The sequence below is a fragment of the Schistocerca nitens genome, chromosome 12 (assembly GCF_023898315.1).
Source record: "Schistocerca nitens isolate TAMUIC-IGC-003100 chromosome 12, iqSchNite1.1, whole genome shotgun sequence".
NCBI lineage: Eukaryota > Metazoa > Arthropoda > Insecta > Orthoptera > Acrididae > Schistocerca > Schistocerca nitens.
In genome coordinates this window covers 188,465,083-188,482,324 of record NC_064625.1, presented here as the reverse complement: position 1 = coordinate 188,482,324, position 17,242 = coordinate 188,465,083, and the positions used below count along the sequence as shown (strand labels likewise).

Genomic DNA, 17,242 nt, shown 5'->3' with positions numbered 1-17,242 from the left:
GACCGGACGGCACCGTCGCTGAAAGCAGACGGGGAGCGGCAGATCCCGTGCGACGACAGAGGCGCAGGTCACCAGAGGCCCCCAAAACCAGATACATAGCGCGTCCGAGGCAGCGAAGAATGCGCCCTTCGAGCCAACGCCGTGAACCTCGATAGTGGCGGTAGTAGACAACATCGCCTGGGGCAAAAGCAGGTGTCTGCCGCTGCACAGGAACCTGATGCGGCGGATGTAGCAAAGACATCAAGGTTTGATGAGGGCGACCGTGGAGCAACTCAGCCGGCGAGCGACCATCTCGGGGCTGAGAGCGATATGAGGACAAAAAGAGCAATAACGCGTCCTCCCGAGAATCGTTCAGCGGCACCGTTTGATTGCGGCGAAAACGTTGCGGACGTCAGATGTTGAATACCATTGGCCTTGCAGAATGACTGAAATTCTGCGGACATGAATTGTGGGCCATTGTCGGAAACAACTGTCTGTGGAAGACCTTCAAGGCAAAAGATAGCAGATAACGCTTGGATGGTGGCAGATGATGTCGTGGAAGACATCTGGACAACAAAAGGAAAATCACTGAATGAATCTATCACAATCAACCATCGAGCATTCCAGAATGGACCAGCAAAACCAATGTGTAAGCGTTCCCAAGGGAAAGTGGCTTTTGGCCTTGCAAAGAATTTCCACGGTGGTGCTGATTGGTGTTCGGCACACACCATAAGATTACAGAATAGTTTAAGATTTTAGGAATAGATGACAGAATGGTTTAAGATTTGAAGGGAATTCGATGTAGGAAAACTATTTTGGAAGGAACACTGAGAAAAACTTGGGATCCAACGGTCGTCACTCGTTAATCATAATGTTAACATCCCTGGGGGTTAGATGATTCTGCCCGGATCCCACCGATCTGATATTAACTTCACTCGAGCAAGTGCAGACCAGTACTTTTCGTTAAATGTTGTTTGAAAGTCTCCCCACTGCAAAACAATCACCACTTCACTAGGTTACACTACATTAGGTGACGATACATTTTTTCTACTTCATTTTGGATACAATTGATTTCTTTTCACATGTTATTTGTAACCTTTGCTAGTATCATTAAGTTTGGAAAAAACAACAGTCCAAACGCTTCCGGAGGTTATACTCTCGGTAACTTCTCGATCTATAATTTGTTCGAAAGGTTCCTCCAGACTACATACATTTATAATATCAAAGTTAGATATATTCTCGTCGAAGTATCTATTGACATTATCCACTCGTGTACTTACACCTGTAATTTGCGACTGAATAATTGGCATTAATTCCTTAGGCTGATCTACGCTCTGTTTCAAAGTATTCATTCCCTGTCTTACATTACTGTATTCACAATTGTACATGTCTTCCAAAGATTCTAAGTTTTCAATTGGTTCTGATTCTACATTATTACATGTGGCATCAAATTCAGTTTTTAAAGCACCCGTGCCTTTGCGTAGACTACTAGATTCTTTGCTTTGAGCATCTACTTTGACATTTAACGAACCAACATTCATCGTTTGAAAATGTAGAGTTTCATTCTGACCCTTTAATTGAGAATTTATGGAACCTAGTCCTTTATTTAGAATCCCACCTCGAGACTTTAATTTATAATTTTTGAGTTTATTAAGTCCAGGTTTTTTTTTAAAATTTGCATCAAAAGCTGCACTCTGAGCATTGAAATGATCACTTAAAGCTTCACTCTGAGCGTTTAATTTAGCATTTAATTGTAGACTTTCAACTTTGATTAGATTCACTAATTCAGACCAGTCTGGCCCTTCTTTACTAATTTTCATAGCCCTGACTGGTTCTGAAGTTCCCCCAACTTGTTGTATACTGTCCATGCTTCTATAAGCATTAGCTCTTGTGAGCATTTAATACTAATTTCAATTATACCAATTACACAGTAAAAGTTAACTGCACAATATTTTGTAACACTTCTTACTAGAGTAATAAAGTTTTTATTTCACGATCAGCTGGTGTAGAATTCTCGCTGCATAGGTGGGCGGATGTGGCAGCAGGTCGGCACTGGTGTCGGCGGCGGTCGGTGCAGGTTGGTTACCGCAATGTGTGTGCGACCTGTATACTCCCCGCTATGGATCTTCTCGGTCAAATTGTTCTAGTCGTATCTCTCTGGATTTTAATGTTGTGACTTTTGTACATCTTCTCCTTTTTTACATTCACAAATTGTCTCCATCTGATACTTTGGGCTTAATTCAATTTCTTGGAATGATTCTTTTGTCTCATTATGCTCGGTTGCTATGGCAACAAATGAAATCTTATTTGATTTTTTTCTCAAAATTCCTGTTTTCTCCTGTCCTTTCACACCGGTTGCCACGTTCTAACGATTTGACGACTATTTTAATAGGCCTTCTCTTTTAAAACTGTGCTCTTTTGGCAACACCGTCAGTATATTTGGACTCTGTGCGCAATAACAAATTCACACTTTCAATATAAACATTAGACTTATTGTACGTCACTCATATCGTTTCACATTAGAAACAGATTTAAGTACATTTACCAAAGAGTTGGCTTAACAACCGTAACTCTATTACAAACAAATCATAAAATACATTTTGCCTCCAGCAAGCCCAAAATAAGAGTTTTTTCAGGTTTCAGGATCTCAATTGTTCTTGTTATTTATAACAATGGTCACTGATACTATTAGCACAGAATAACATAGAAGTTCCACAGTTCTTGCATATACTTTCACTAGAACTTCCGTGGATCGCCCGATAAGTACTTGTCGGTGCCGTTTGTCTGCTCGCGACTGATTTCACACCTGCACACACATATGTATGACGCGCAGTAGGTAGGATTCTAGCATCCCACTCTCACATCTAAAATATTGTGTGTTCGAGACGGTAGAAGGCCGAGTGGTTTTAGAATTTACGCAGAAATTCTCGAAACCCCACACGTTCTGACTTCGTAAGCATAGCTATCTGTAGTATTACAAACAGTGAGGTGCCGAGGTCATGTAAATCATTTGTTCATATAGATTAATGATTTTCAACAATTCTCTGTTGTCATCTTTGGATTTATGTTTACATCATTACAGAATTTTCTCCTTCACTACAGTAAGTAAGTGGCTCTATACAATGCTATTGTTAATCTTGGATCCAAAGATGGCAACAGAGAACTGTCAAAAAGCAGTAATTAATTCAAATAAATGATTTTAGGAATCATGATAGTTGAAAATTTATTCCGTGTTCATAAAATGAAATGATTGTTAACACGTGTTCTGAAAATCACAAAATGAAAGGAGTGATATGTCATCACAAAAATTAAACGTTGACATAGTGATCTCTATGCCTTAAAATCTTTTAAAGAATAGACTGCTGCCCATTATAACATTATTCTCGCCAAAGTATTTGCACAGTGATCTTAAATATTTATGGTGAAAATTGCACAGCTAGTAGAACATCCTAAACTTAGTACTTTGCTTTTTATTGACAAAAAAAACAACTGACACCTAATAGTAACAATTTAAGCTCGCAGTAACTGTTCGAGAAGATGACAGCCGGCCTGAATGTATGCAGTGCAGTGGCACACAAAATGTTGCTGGGTGCTCTCAAATATTCCTGTGCCTGTCATATAATTAGAAAGGCAAGTAGGACTCTAACAGCCCATTTCTCTTCAATTTCTACTGACAACTGATCACCACTTACAGGACTTTTGTACCCCATATGAAGAGAAACTTGAGAAAGATCAGTTTGGATTGCGTAGAAATGTTGGAGTACGTGAGGCAATACTGACCCTATGATTTATCTTAGAAGATAGATTAAGGAAAGGCAAACCTACATTTCTAGCATTTGTAGGCTTAGAGAAAGATTTGACAACGTTGACTGGAATACTCTCTTTCAAATTCTGAAGGTGGCAGGGGTAAAATACAGGGAGCAAAAGGCTATTTACAATTTGTACAGAAATCAGATGGCAGTAGTATGAGTCGAGAGATACGAAAAGGAAGCAGTGGCTGAAATAGGAGTGAGGCAGGGTTGTAGCCTATCCCTGATGTTATTCAATCTGTACAGTAAAGGAAACAAAAGAAAAATTTGGAATAGGAATTAAAATCCATGGAGAAGAAATAAAAACTTTGAGGTTCGCCGATAACATTGTAATTCTGTCAGAGACAGCAAAGGACCTGGAAGAGCAGTTGAAGAGAATGGATGGTGTCTTGAAAGGAGGATATAAGATGAACATCAACAAAAGCAAAATGAGGATAATGGAATGTAGTCAAATTAAGTTGGGTGATGTTGAGGGAATTAGATTAGGAAATGAGACACTTAAAGTAGTAAAGGAGTTTTGCTAATTGGGGAGCAAAATAACTGATGGTGGTGGAAGTAGAGAGGATATAAAATGTAGACTGGCAATGGCAAGGAAAGCATTTCTGAAGAAGAGAAATTTGTTAGTATTGAGTGTAGATTTAAGTGTCAGCAAGCCATTTCTGAAAGTATTTGTATAGAGTCTAGCAATTTATGGAAGTGAAACATGGACAGTAAACAGTTTGGACAGGCAGAGAACAGAAGCTTTCAAAATTTGGTGCTACAGAAGAATGCTGAAGATTAGATGGGTAGATCACATAAGTAATGAGGAAGTATTGAATAGGATTGGGGAGAAGAGGAGTTTGTGGCACAACTTGACTAGAAGAAGGGACCGGTTGGTAGGACATGTTCTGAGGCATCAAGGGATCACCAATTTAGTATTGGAGGGCAGCATGGAGGTTAAAAATCATAAAGGGAGAGCAAGAGATGAATACACTAAGCAGATTCAGAAGGATGTAGGCTGCAGTAGGTACTGGGAGATGAAGAAGCTTGCACAGGATAGAGTAGCATGGAGAGCTGCATCAAACCAATCTCTGGACTGAAGACCACAACAACAACATGAAGAGAAACACTGCATTGATTGCCAAAACAAAAATTGGAGCGCTGAAAACAAATAGCAATGAATTAAAATAAAGTCAAAGCTCATATGTGGCAGAAGGTGCCACAGGGCCTCATACAGCCATGTGAGAGGTGCGAGTAGATAAGGGTCATGTGAAAAAAGTAAATTGACTGAATTAATGAGGGAAGATCCGTAGATGGTAAAGGAGTGAGTAAGGTAATGGAATGACTGAAGCAAGCTCATTAGGCAATAAAAGTGTAAGTGATCTGACAGATTTATTATGCCAAGATCCTGAGGAAATAAACAAGTAAATGATGAGACGGGATTAATGAAGAAATTTCCTCAGGCCGTAAGTTAGTAAGAAACAAGAAGGAACATGAACAGTGAAAGAGAGAGAGAGAGATTTTGCAGTTGGGAATACACTATTCCATGAGAAACCAATTAAGTGCTTAGGACAGTTTGTAAGGATGTATGGAAAGGCTCACAATCCCATCCACCCATCCTCTGAAGGACGACTGAAGAGCAACACACGAGGGTAGCCAATACGTCGATAAGAAGCTCTTTAAGATTATGCCGTGTCAGGCACGGATGGGACTGAATGGGGTAATGGGATAGGATTCTAGGAGCAGGTGTCCACAGAGGGACATAGGAAGTTAGAAATAAGAACAGAAGTTAGAGTCAGTGAGAAGCAGTTGTGGACAGATGTTGTTGCAGTTAGAGGTTGGAGTCACTGGGTAGAATTAATTAGGTTGGTGTGTAGCTTCAAAGCATTTATGTTTTGCAAGTACCTATTCCTGTTGCTAACGGTGTATTTATCAATTGTCATTTTTTATTTGTAATTCAATGTTGCTGTTTGACTTTACGTATTGTAATTTTGTCTTCTGGAGATAGTGGGTGCAGCTGTGGATGCTAAACAATGAAGGCCAAGTGGTAAAGTTGGAACATCTCCAGCATATTCTTCTGTTTGAGTTCAATAGAGGATTGACAGCAGCAGAGGCAGCCAGAAACATTTGCAATGTGTATATATAGGGATAATGCCATTGGACAGAGCACGGCAAGAAAATGGTTTTCTTATTTTAAGGAGGATCATTTTGACGTTAGTGACTCTCCACATTCAGGAAGACATTTGGGGTTTGATGAAGATTGTTTAACCACATCATCATCATCATCAGTTATCTGCTATATTAGCAGGTCCTTTGCCTCTCCATTTTCTGCGATCCATTGCTTCCTTCTTAAGGCTGCTGGGTGTTGTACCGTCCATCGTGTCATCCAGTATCTGGAATCTCTTCCTTCCTCGCTTCCTTTTCCCTTCTACATAACCTTCTAAAACTTTTTTTGTGTGTTAAACCACAGTAATCCGTAATTATCCATGTCATTATACTCCAGAACTAGCAAATGTGATGAAATCCGATCATTTCACCATCGTGTGACATTTGGATGCAGTGGGGAAGGTGCAAAAATTGAGTGCATCGGTACTGCGTGCTCAGAAAGTGGTTGTTTGTGCATCTGTGCTTGGTTATCATCACTTGGCTCGTGAACAACACTGACCATTCCTATCCCGTATTGTTACTGGTGATGACAAATGGGTCTTTATGCTAACATAAGGAAAACAAAGAAATGTTTGAACCCAAACAAAGCAGTAACTTCCAGTACAAAGATCTACGTGCATCCACAAAAGGCAGTGTTATGCTTCCGGTAGAACAGCAGCGGTGTGGTGTACCACGAATTTCTTCCCTGAGGTGTAACCGTTTGAGATTTCTGGCAGATGTGATCCGAGAACCGGGAAGGCTGCGTGAAGCGATGCTACTACGTGATAATGCCAGTCTGCATTCTGCTGCTCTGACAAAAAACTTTATGCAGGAGTTGATTAGGGAAGTCATTCTGCACCCACCTAATTCACGTGAAGCTCGCACCCTCAGATTTTCATCTTTTGTTCTCTCTGTCGAACATCCTTCAAATAACTCCCTCTGCGGACGCAAATGCATCCCAAATGTGGCTCGGTGGGTTCTTCACCTCAAAACTGAGCAATTTCTACCGTTGCAGCACCGATGCAGTAGTGAGCTGGAGGGCACTACAAGTCATGTAAGTTGTATGAGAGTTCCAGTAAGCAGACAGAACAGTGACAGCCACTGTTGCCAAATGACAGTTTGGTTGCTAGCTAGGGAAGTTAATTCTGTAAGCAATATTCTCAACAAAACTTACAAGTTAATAGTATCCTCTCAGTCGATTACTTTCATTGTCACCATCTGTCCTTCTCTACGCACCCCAGGGAATTTCACCGAGTCGAGCGAGTCTCTGTCTCGCTTTGGTCCACTGACTGAGTTCCCCTCGGCACGAGACCCTGTCGTTCGACCTCTTCCGGAACCCGAGCTCGGGATGAGACTTCACACCGGCTGGAGGACACGACCTCCCCTTCCGATGCGATGCCGAGGGTGTCTGTAGTCCGGGTGTTTACGGATGCTATCTCGAAATGTGACGGTGCAACATCTTATTGAAACCACATTGCCTTGTGAACAATGAGGTGTACAATCTTCCAACAGCTGTGGCAGAGAGCACCAGCTAATGTCCACCATTTGAATGAGATTGCAGCAAACAGGATCAGGACAGAACTGTTGCCAGTGCTCCAAGAGGAGTGTGGCATACTCATTTTTGATGACTCAGTGTGTCACTACTACAACATTGTTACAAATGAAAGTGATGTTCACTTAGCAAACTGTCAGACATTCGGCGCTGCAGTTCTGTGCCGAACTCTGTGTTCGTAACCATTTTGTTTTGTTGTGAGTACGTGTCGTTTATGGTACAGTTGCTGCTTCACTACTGTCGTCTACACTATTATTCAAAGAGTGCGTTTCTCGGGCAAGTCGACTTACGGTTACCGACGAATGCGACACTGTCTTCTCAAATTTTAGCGTGCGGAGCATCTCGGCCCTGTGTCTCTGTCTCGAACGTCTCGGTGTCACCGTAAGTTTCTACCCGTGGCAATAAATTTCCTGTATGGTGGTGATGTCTGATGTGGAGCTATTTCTGTACTTTGCGAGTGCTGAATTCTGCAGCACCGTGTACTTTGGTGAGCAGTGCTCCTCGTTCAGCGGCGAGTTGCCGACTGCAGAGTAATGGTGAGCCCCGGAGTCGTCACACCACTGACAACTCTGTACCGTTTTATTTGGTAGGGCCACCAAAATTCCTGTGGCCGATAGTTGTTTGTCACGAAACGTGTAAGCAATGTACAAATATGTGCCTCCCGTGTACTGCAGGTAAGACCTCGTATTGCCTAAATATTCATTAGGAAGAGCTGGCTCCTTATCTCGAAATAATCAGTCTCGGATGCTCTATATCAGCATAATTTTGAGCTTAAAATTTTGTGACGTCCCATTAACTCCGATATACCCTCCCACTTGTAGCTAACAGTGCAGCTGCATCAGTGCCGTTAATTTGAGACAGTCGAATTAGCGTGTAATGTTAGGATGGGAGGAGTACATAGAACTTAGCTGTTAAAACAGTCACCTGTCTTAAATCAGTGAGAGCTCATGTCTGTAATTGAAACTGTGGAATGAAACATCATTTTTTGTGTCGTGTAAACTTTTACTGTCTCATCATCAAATGAAACATCAAAATTTCACAAAAAAATTGCTTGGCAAATAGTACATTTTTGCGTCAAAATCTGGCATAAAGTACGCTACTATCATCTGCTGCCCTCAGTCGATACAAAACGACAATTTCCGTTACGAGCCCGGTGTTGGTCGTTATATAAATGAATAAGTTATTCATTGTTGTTGTTGTTGTGGTCTTCAGTCCTGAGACTGGTTTGATGCAGCTCTCCATGCTACTCTATCCTGTGCAAGCTTCTTCATCTCCCAGTACCTACTGCAACCTACATCCTTCTGAATCTGCTTAGTGTATTGATCTCTTGGTCTCCCTCTACGATTTTTACCCTCCACGCTGCCCTCCAATGCTAAATTTGTGATCCCTTGATGCCTCAAAACATGTCCTACCAACCTATCCCTTCTTCTAGTCAAGTTGTGCCACAAACTTCTCTTCTCCCCAATCCTATTCAATACCTCCTCATTAGTTACGTGATCTACCCATCTAATCTTCAGCATTCTTCTGTAGCACCACATTACGAAAGCTTCTATTCTCTTCTTGTCCATACTAGTTATCGTCCATGTTTCACTTCCATACATGGCTACACTCCATACAAATACTTTCAGAAACGACTTCCTGACACTTAAATCTATACTAGATGTTAACAAATTTCTCTTCTTCAGAAACCATTTCCTTGACATTGCCAGTCTACATTTTATATCGTCTCTACTTTGACCATCATCAGTTATTTTACTCCATAAATAGCAAAACTCCTTTACTACTTTAAGTGTCTCATTTCCTAATCTAATTCCCTCAGCATCACCCGATTTAATTTGACTACATTCCATTATCCTCGTTTTGCTTTTGTTGATGTTCATCTTATATCCTCCTTTCAAGACACTGTCCATTCCGTTCAACTGCTCTTCCAAGTCCTTTGCTGTCTCTGACAGAATTACAATGTCATCGGCGAACCTCAAAGTTTTTACTTCATCTCCATGAATTTTAATACCTATTCCGAATTTTTCTTTTGTTTCCTTTACTGCTTGCTCAATATACAGATTGAATAACATCGGGGAGAGGCTACAACCCTGTCTCACTCCTTTCCCAACCACTGCTTCCCTTTCATGCCCCTCGACTCTTATAACTGCCATCTGGTTTCTGTACAAATTGTAAATAGCCTTTCGCTCCTTGTATTTTACCCCTGCCACCTTCAGAATTTGAAAGAGAGTATTCCAGTTAATGTTGTCAAAAGCTTTCTCTAAGTCTACAAATGCTAGAAACGTAGGTTTGCCTTTTCTTAATCTTTCTTCTAAGATAAGTCGTAAGGTTAGTATTGCCTCACGTGTTCCAACATTTCTAGGGAATCCAAACTGATCTTCCCCGAGGTCCGCTTCTACCAGTTTTTCCATTCGTCTGTAAAGAATTCGTGTTAGTATTTTGCAGCTGTGACTTATTAAACTGGTAGTTAAGTAATTTTCACATCTGTCAACACCTGCTTTCTTTGGGATTGGAATTATTATATTCTTCTTGAAGTCTGTGGGTATTTCGTCTGTCTCATACATCTTGCTCACCAGATGGTAGAGTTTTGTCATGACTGGCTCTCCCAAGGCCATCAGTAGTTCTAATGGAATGTTGTCTACTCCCGGGGCCTTGTTTCGACTCAGGTCTTTCAGTGCTCTGTTATTCATTATTACTGTTTTTCATATACTGGTTTACAATGAAATGTCAATTATTCACAAAGTTATAATTATGAGAACATATTCTGCCTAAAGAAATAAAATATGTTAAGTAGTACTTTTTTTAAACATGAAACTTTCCTGAACAAAATTTGTCAAGTTTCATATTTAATTGGAAATTAAGATCACGTTACTGTAATTCTCCAATACTTTTTACAGAAAGACTGTGTGTCATTCTCTTTGTAGGTCAGAACAACATAGTCAAGATTTCGGACTTTGGCATGTCTCGAGAAGAAGAGGAGTACATTGTTTCTGATGGAATGAAGCAGATACCTATCAAGTGGACAGCACCAGAGGCCCTAAACTTTGGTAAGTATTTTCTCACTGTCCCAAGAATTACCTCCTTCTTTCATCACATGGCTGTTGCAGATGACACTTTATGATGTGCTACATAGTGATCCAATAGTAAGTATCTGATTTTAAATGGAACAATTCCAATGTACATGCAGGTATGTACCAGCAGAAATGACTCCACACTGGAAATATCAGCCTTTAATGTCAATAGGCAGACCTACAGGAGATGAGCAGTGCAAGTTCCTGGGTACGAGGGAAACATACAGAAAATATATGTCCAAAACTTAGGTAAAATGTATACCTACCAAATGAACTCTGACAGGGTTCAATTTTGAGTCCACTCATATTCCTGATGCACACTGCTGGAAAAAAATAATTGGTAAACCTGGAACGATGACATCAGTTCGGATCTGACGACAGCATAGGCCACGTGGGGGACAGTAGATGTGCCGACGGTGGCTTCAGTGTCGTCTGCCGACAGACAGCGGAGTGTCGTGGCTAACGCAGCGCCGCCTGCCTCTACCGTTTAATAGGAGATGCTCACAGCCAGAGGGGTCAGTGTGGTGCAAACGTGTGAAGCGAGCAGGCGGGCAGGCAGACGTGCGACGGAGAGGAGACACACTCGTCCCTTATACAGCCCAGTGAGTGAGTTTGAAAGGGGACACATTGTTGCCTTCCAAGTCGTGAGTAAAGTTCTATGTACTGACTTGGCAGAAAATCCTAAGAAATTTTGGTCTTATGTCAAAGTGGTAGGTGGATCAAAACACAATGTCCACACACTCTGTGACCAAAATGGTACTGAAACAGAGGATGACAGACTTGTCTTTTTCCAAAGCTGTTTCACAGAGGAAGACTGCACTGTAGTTCCTTCTCTAGATTGTCACACAGATGATGAAATGGTAGATATCGAAATAGATGACAGAGGGATAGAGAAACAATTAAAATTGCTCAAAAGAGGAAAGGCCGCTGGACCTGATGGGATACCAGTTCGATTTTACACAGACTACGCGAAGGAACTTGCCCCCCTTCTTGCAGCGGTGTACCGTAGGTCTCTAGAAGAGCGTAGCGTTCCAAAGGATTGGAGAACGGCACAGGTCATCCCCGCTTTCAAGAAGAGGCGTCGAAAAGATGTGCAGAACTATACACCTATATCTCTAACGTCGATCAGTTGTAGAATTTTGGAACACGTATTATGTTCGAGTATAATGACTTTTCTGGAGACTAGAAATCTACTCTGTAGGAATCAGCACGGGTTTCGAAAGAGACGGTCGTGTGAAACCCAGCTCGTGCTATTCGTCCACGAGACTCAGAGGGCCATAGACACGGGTTCACAGGTAGATGCCGTATTTCTGGACTTCCGCAAGGCGTTCGATACAGTTCCGTCTTCTGAAGTGAGAGTGATTTCAGGTGTGCTGCACGGGAGTGTCGTAGGACCATTGCTATTCACGGTATACATAAATGACCTTGTGGATGACATCGGAGGTTCACTGAGGCTTTTTGCAGATGATGCTGTGGTGTATCGAGAGGTTGTAACAATGGAAAATTGTACTGAAATGCAGGAGGATCTGCAGCGAATTGACGCATGGTGCAGGAATGCAAATCTGGGAGTACGCATGAGGAGTGATTTAAAATGGAATGATCATATAAAGTTGATTGTCGGTAAAGCAGATGCCAGACTGAGATTCATTGGAAGAATCCTAAGGAAATGCAATCCGAAAACAAAGGAACTAGGTTACAGTACGCTTGTTCGCCCACTGCTTGAATATTGCTCAGCAGTGTGGGATCCGAACGAGATAGGGTTGATAGAAGAGATAGAGAAGATCCAACGGAGAGCAGCGCGCTTCATTACAGGATCATTTAGTAATCGCGAAAGCGTTACGGAGATGATAGATAAACTCGAGTGGAAGACTCTGCAGGAGAGACGCTCAGTAGCTCGGTACGGGCTTTTGTTAAAGTTTTCAGAACATACCTTCACCGAAGAGTCGAGCAGTATATTGCTCCCTCCTACGTATATCTCACGAAAAGACCGTGAGGCTAAAATCAGAGAGATTAGAGCCCACACAGAAGCATACCGACAATCCTTCTTTCCACGAACAATACGAGACTGGAATAGAAGGGAGAACTGATAGAGGTACTCAAGGTACCCTCCGCCACACACCGTCAGGTGGCTTGCGGAGTATGGATGTAGATGTAGATGTAGAGACGGTCCTTTCAGAGAACTGCCATGCGAGTTGGACGTGCAGTGCTTTCGGCTACGACACACTGGCCCCTCCCCGAGCCTTATGGTCTGGGGGTGCGATAAGCTAAAACTCTCATTCACATTTGGTGCAATAACCAGCACTCGGAATGCGCCAAATGTTATTAAACCCGTAAGTTTGCCATTTTTGCAACAGGAAGGTAAGATGTTGTTCCAACAGGATAATGCTTGCCCCCTCACTGCTTGTGAAACTCGAGTGCTTTGCAAGATATTCACCGATTTACCTGGCTGTTAAGATCTCCAGACTCGTCTCCAATTGAGCACGTGTGGATGCGGTGGGAGGAGAAGTGACTCTTCTGATTTGTCGACCGACAACTCTTACGGAACTGTGTGAACGGGTCGAGCAGGTGAGGCGTGACGTACCCCGGGACAGTATTCACCATCTGCACAATCACCTGGATGCCGGAGTCGTTAGAAACACTTGTGCTGTCGATCTGTAAATGTAATCATTTCGTGAACTCCGTACACACTGTTGCAACAATAAATCTCGAGTGAATTGGAAACCTCTAGAAAGGTATACTATTTTTTTCCAGCTGTGTATACGAATGATTTGGCACTTAACTTCCAGGAGCAGAATTGGTACTTTTTACAGACAGTACTAGTGTTACAGTAAATCCCGTTGGAGAGAAAGCAGCAGTCGAGGTTGCTACTGATGTTCTTCAAAGAATTATGAAACGGTTCTCTGAAAATGGACTGTCCCTCAATTTTGAGAAAACACAGTATATTCAGTTCTGTACAACAATTAGGGTCAAACAATTAAGTGCAGCTACTTTTCCTCTTTATATAATTGCTGGTCTCAGAAACAAATGAATCGATCTCCTGACATATTTTGTAAGTTTCCATTCAATAATGTCCAATGGAATAATTTTCTAGGGCACTCATCACGTAGGAGGGATATCTCAATTGCACAAATAAGAGCAGTAAGAATAATATGTGGTGTTCACCCACAGTTGTTATGTAGATATCTCTTCGAGGAGCTAGTCATTTTCACTGCACCGTCAAAGTACATATATTTGCTAGTGAAATTTTTAAGTGAAGCTGTGGAAGACCAAAGAGTAATGTGTTTATTAATGTTAGCACTAATCATGCACATATCCTGTAAACTGATTCATCTGACATCATTTTGATAATACAATCATACAAATGATCTGTGGAACATGTAACTAACTAACTAACTAGCTAGCTGAGGAAGATGTCTTCCTCTGTAAATAGATACACATTTCTAAATGTGCACTACAATCTCATATATCCATACTTATCACACTGTGTACTGATTTGTAATGGTGCTGCCAATACACATATAGAAAAATTGATCAACAAGCAGGGTGAATTATTTACAATGAAGTTCCACAAAAACTAAAAAAAGCACAAAAGTAATCTCAGCATTTAAACAAAAACATGCTCGTCCCTGCAGTATGTGATAATAACTGCATAACATCATTGCAACAGAGCACAAACAGTGTGTGCTTATGGATAAATATGTGCCTACATCAAAGATATAGTGACAGATAGCACACAGCTCTCTAAAATAAAGTGTGTATTAAAAAAGGTGTAGTACAGGGATGCAGTCCTTCACCTCTACTGTTCAATCTATAGATTATAGAAGCAATGGCTGCAATAAATGAAATGTTCAAGAGTAAGATTAAAATTCAGGGGAAAAAGATATCAATGACAAGATTCACCAATGACATTGCTATCCACAGTGAATGTCAAGATGAATTACAGGATGCATTCGGTTGTACGAACAGTCTAATGTGTACAAATACAGATCAAAAATATAAACTCGAAAAAAGACAAAAGTGCAGCAGAAACAGTGAGAAACTTAACATCACAATTGGGGATCACGAAGTAGATGAAGTTAAGTAATTCTTCTACCTACGCAGCAAAGTAAGCTCTGAAGGAAAGAGCGAGGAGGACATAAAAAGCAGGCTGTGAGGGCATTCCCTCCAAGAGAAGTCTACTGCTATCAAGCATAGGCCATAATTTGAGGAAGAACTTTCTGAAAATGTACGTTCGAACCAAAGTCTGTTACGGTAGTGAATCGTGAGCAGGCAGGAAACCAGAACAGATGAGAATCAAAGCATTTGAGATGTGACGCTTCAGAAGAATGTCAAAAATTAGGTGGACCGATAAACTAAGGAATTAGGAGGTTCTGCGCAGAATCGGAGAGGAGAGAAATATGTGGAAAATGTTGACAAGAAGGATGGACAAGGTGGTAGGTGTGTGTTATGAATCAGAGAATAACTCCCATTGCACTAGAGGGAGCTGTAAAAGGTACAAACTGTAGAGGAAAACAGAGATCGGTATACATCCGGCAAATAATTGAGGATGTAGGGTGCAAGTACTACTCAAGATGAAGAGGTTCTTACAAGGAAGAAATTCATGGTGGGTCACATCAACCAGTCAGGAGACTGATGACTCAGAAAAAAAAAGAAGCACGCGCGCGCGAACACACACACACACACACACACACACACACACAGATAAATAATGAAAACAATCATTTTTTAACAATATGATGACAGGGAGCAAAAGGCTATTTGCAATTTGTACAGAAACCAGATGGCAGTATTAAGAGTCGAGGGGCATGAAAGGGAAGCAGTGGTTGGGAAGGGAGTGAGACAGGGTTGTAGCCTCTCCCCAATGTTATTCAATCTGTATATTGAGCAAGCAGTAAAGGAAACAAAAGAAAAGTTCGGAGTAGGTATTAAAATCCATGGAGAAGAAATAAAAACTGAGCTCTGCCGGTGACATTGTAATTCTGTCAGAGACAGCAAAGGACTTGGAAGAGCAGTTGAACGGAATGGACAGTGTCTTGAAAGGAGGGTATAAGATGAACATCAACAAAAGCAAAACGAGGATAATGGAATGTAGTCAAATTAAATCGGGTGATGCTGAGGGGATTAGACTAGGAAATGAGACACTTAAAGTAGTAAAGGAGTTTTGCTATTTGGGGAGCAAAATAACTGATGATGGTCGAAGTAGAGAGGATATGAAATGTAGACTGGCAATGGCAAGGAAAGCGTTTCTGAAGAAGAGAAAATTGTTTACATCGAGTATAGGTTTAAGTGACAGGAAGTCATTTCTGAAAGTATTTGTATGGAGTGTAGCTATGTATGGAAGTGAAACATGGACGATAAATAGTTTGGACAAGAAGAGAATAGAAGCTTTCGAAATGTGGTGCTACAGAAGAATGCTGAAGATTAGATGGGTAGATCACGTAACTAATGAGGAGATATTGAATAGAATTGGGGAGAAGAGGGGTTTGTGGCACAACTTGACTAGAAGAAGGAATCGGTTGGTAGGACATGTTCTGAGGCATCGAGGGATCACCAATTTAGTATTAGAGGGCAGCGTGGAGAGTAAAAATCATAGAGGGAGAGCAAGAGATGAATATTCCAAGCAGATTCAGAAGGATGTAGGTTGCAGTAGGTACTGGGAGATGAAGAAGCTTGCACAGGATAGAGTAGCATGGAGAGCTGCATCAAATCAATCTCTGGACTGAAGACCCCAAGAACAAACAATACTGTGAACAGCATAATGTCAAACCTTCAACATATTTTGTGACCTTAACATGATCAATAATATTCTCATTATTTTCAGTTGGCGATACAATTTTGTGAATTCAACATGTCGAACCAGAAGAAAGCCAGTTTCATAGTTATATTAGCATTGGCTATCAAAAGCAAACACCAAAAACAATTAAATATACGAAATTGGTTCTCGAGTAGTTAAAGGAAAGGAATCTGTTGATGGAAATCTGAACTACTTATCCGAAAGGTTTCTTACACTTTATCACAAATTACTTAATATAATAGAGGTAAAAATCGAAAACCCAGCACTTTCATGTGAAAATGTCTGACATTCCAGAACCTGAGCATTTGCTATCCTCCACTTTTTTCAGTGCCCTGAGGAAATTTGTAATCAGTGTGTTAATTTTATTTTTCATATATTCTATTTTTGCTTCTTTTTCATATATTCTATTTCTGATTCTAGATACTGAGTGTGTGTCTTCCTGCTATGCTGACACTTGGTATGTGTGTGTGTGTGTGTGTCTCTCTGTGTATGTTGTCTATATATACTTTCTGCAGTTTCTTTTTGTGTATATGCATACATCTGTGTAACTCTAATCAGTCATGAACACTAAATCCTTCTGTTCGTGCTTGTTTTAAACTGACGTGTTTTGTATCACATAAAATGGTCTTAGGACAAGTAAAGTGAACAAATGTCACAAGCTAATGTGCTCTTCATTACACAAACATATCCATATTAGCTTCTGAGGACTGGTGCCAGTTTGTCACTGTGCCACACGTGTCAACTGAAGGCAGTCCTTTCACATCACGTTATTTGGAAGACAAATATTGAAACTTCCTGGCAGATTAAAACTGTATGCAGGACCCGGACTCAAACTAGGGACCTTTACCTTTCGCAGACGAGTGATCTACCGTCTGAGCTACCGAAGCGTGACTCGCAACCAGTCTTCGCAGCT

At 41.1% G+C, this 17,242-nt stretch overlaps 1 protein-coding gene across 1 annotated transcript in view; it reads left to right on the top strand.

The window, feature by feature from the left end:
* LOC126215008 (tyrosine-protein kinase Fer) overlaps positions 1-17,242 on the top strand; it is a 680,444-nt gene that overhangs the window by 650,613 nt on the left and 12,589 nt on the right. The window contains exon 12 of the mRNA XM_049941633.1: positions 10,389-10,511. Coding sequence (XP_049797590.1) covers positions 10,389-10,511 — 123 coding nt within the window. The remainder of the gene's footprint in view (positions 1-10,388; positions 10,512-17,242) is intronic.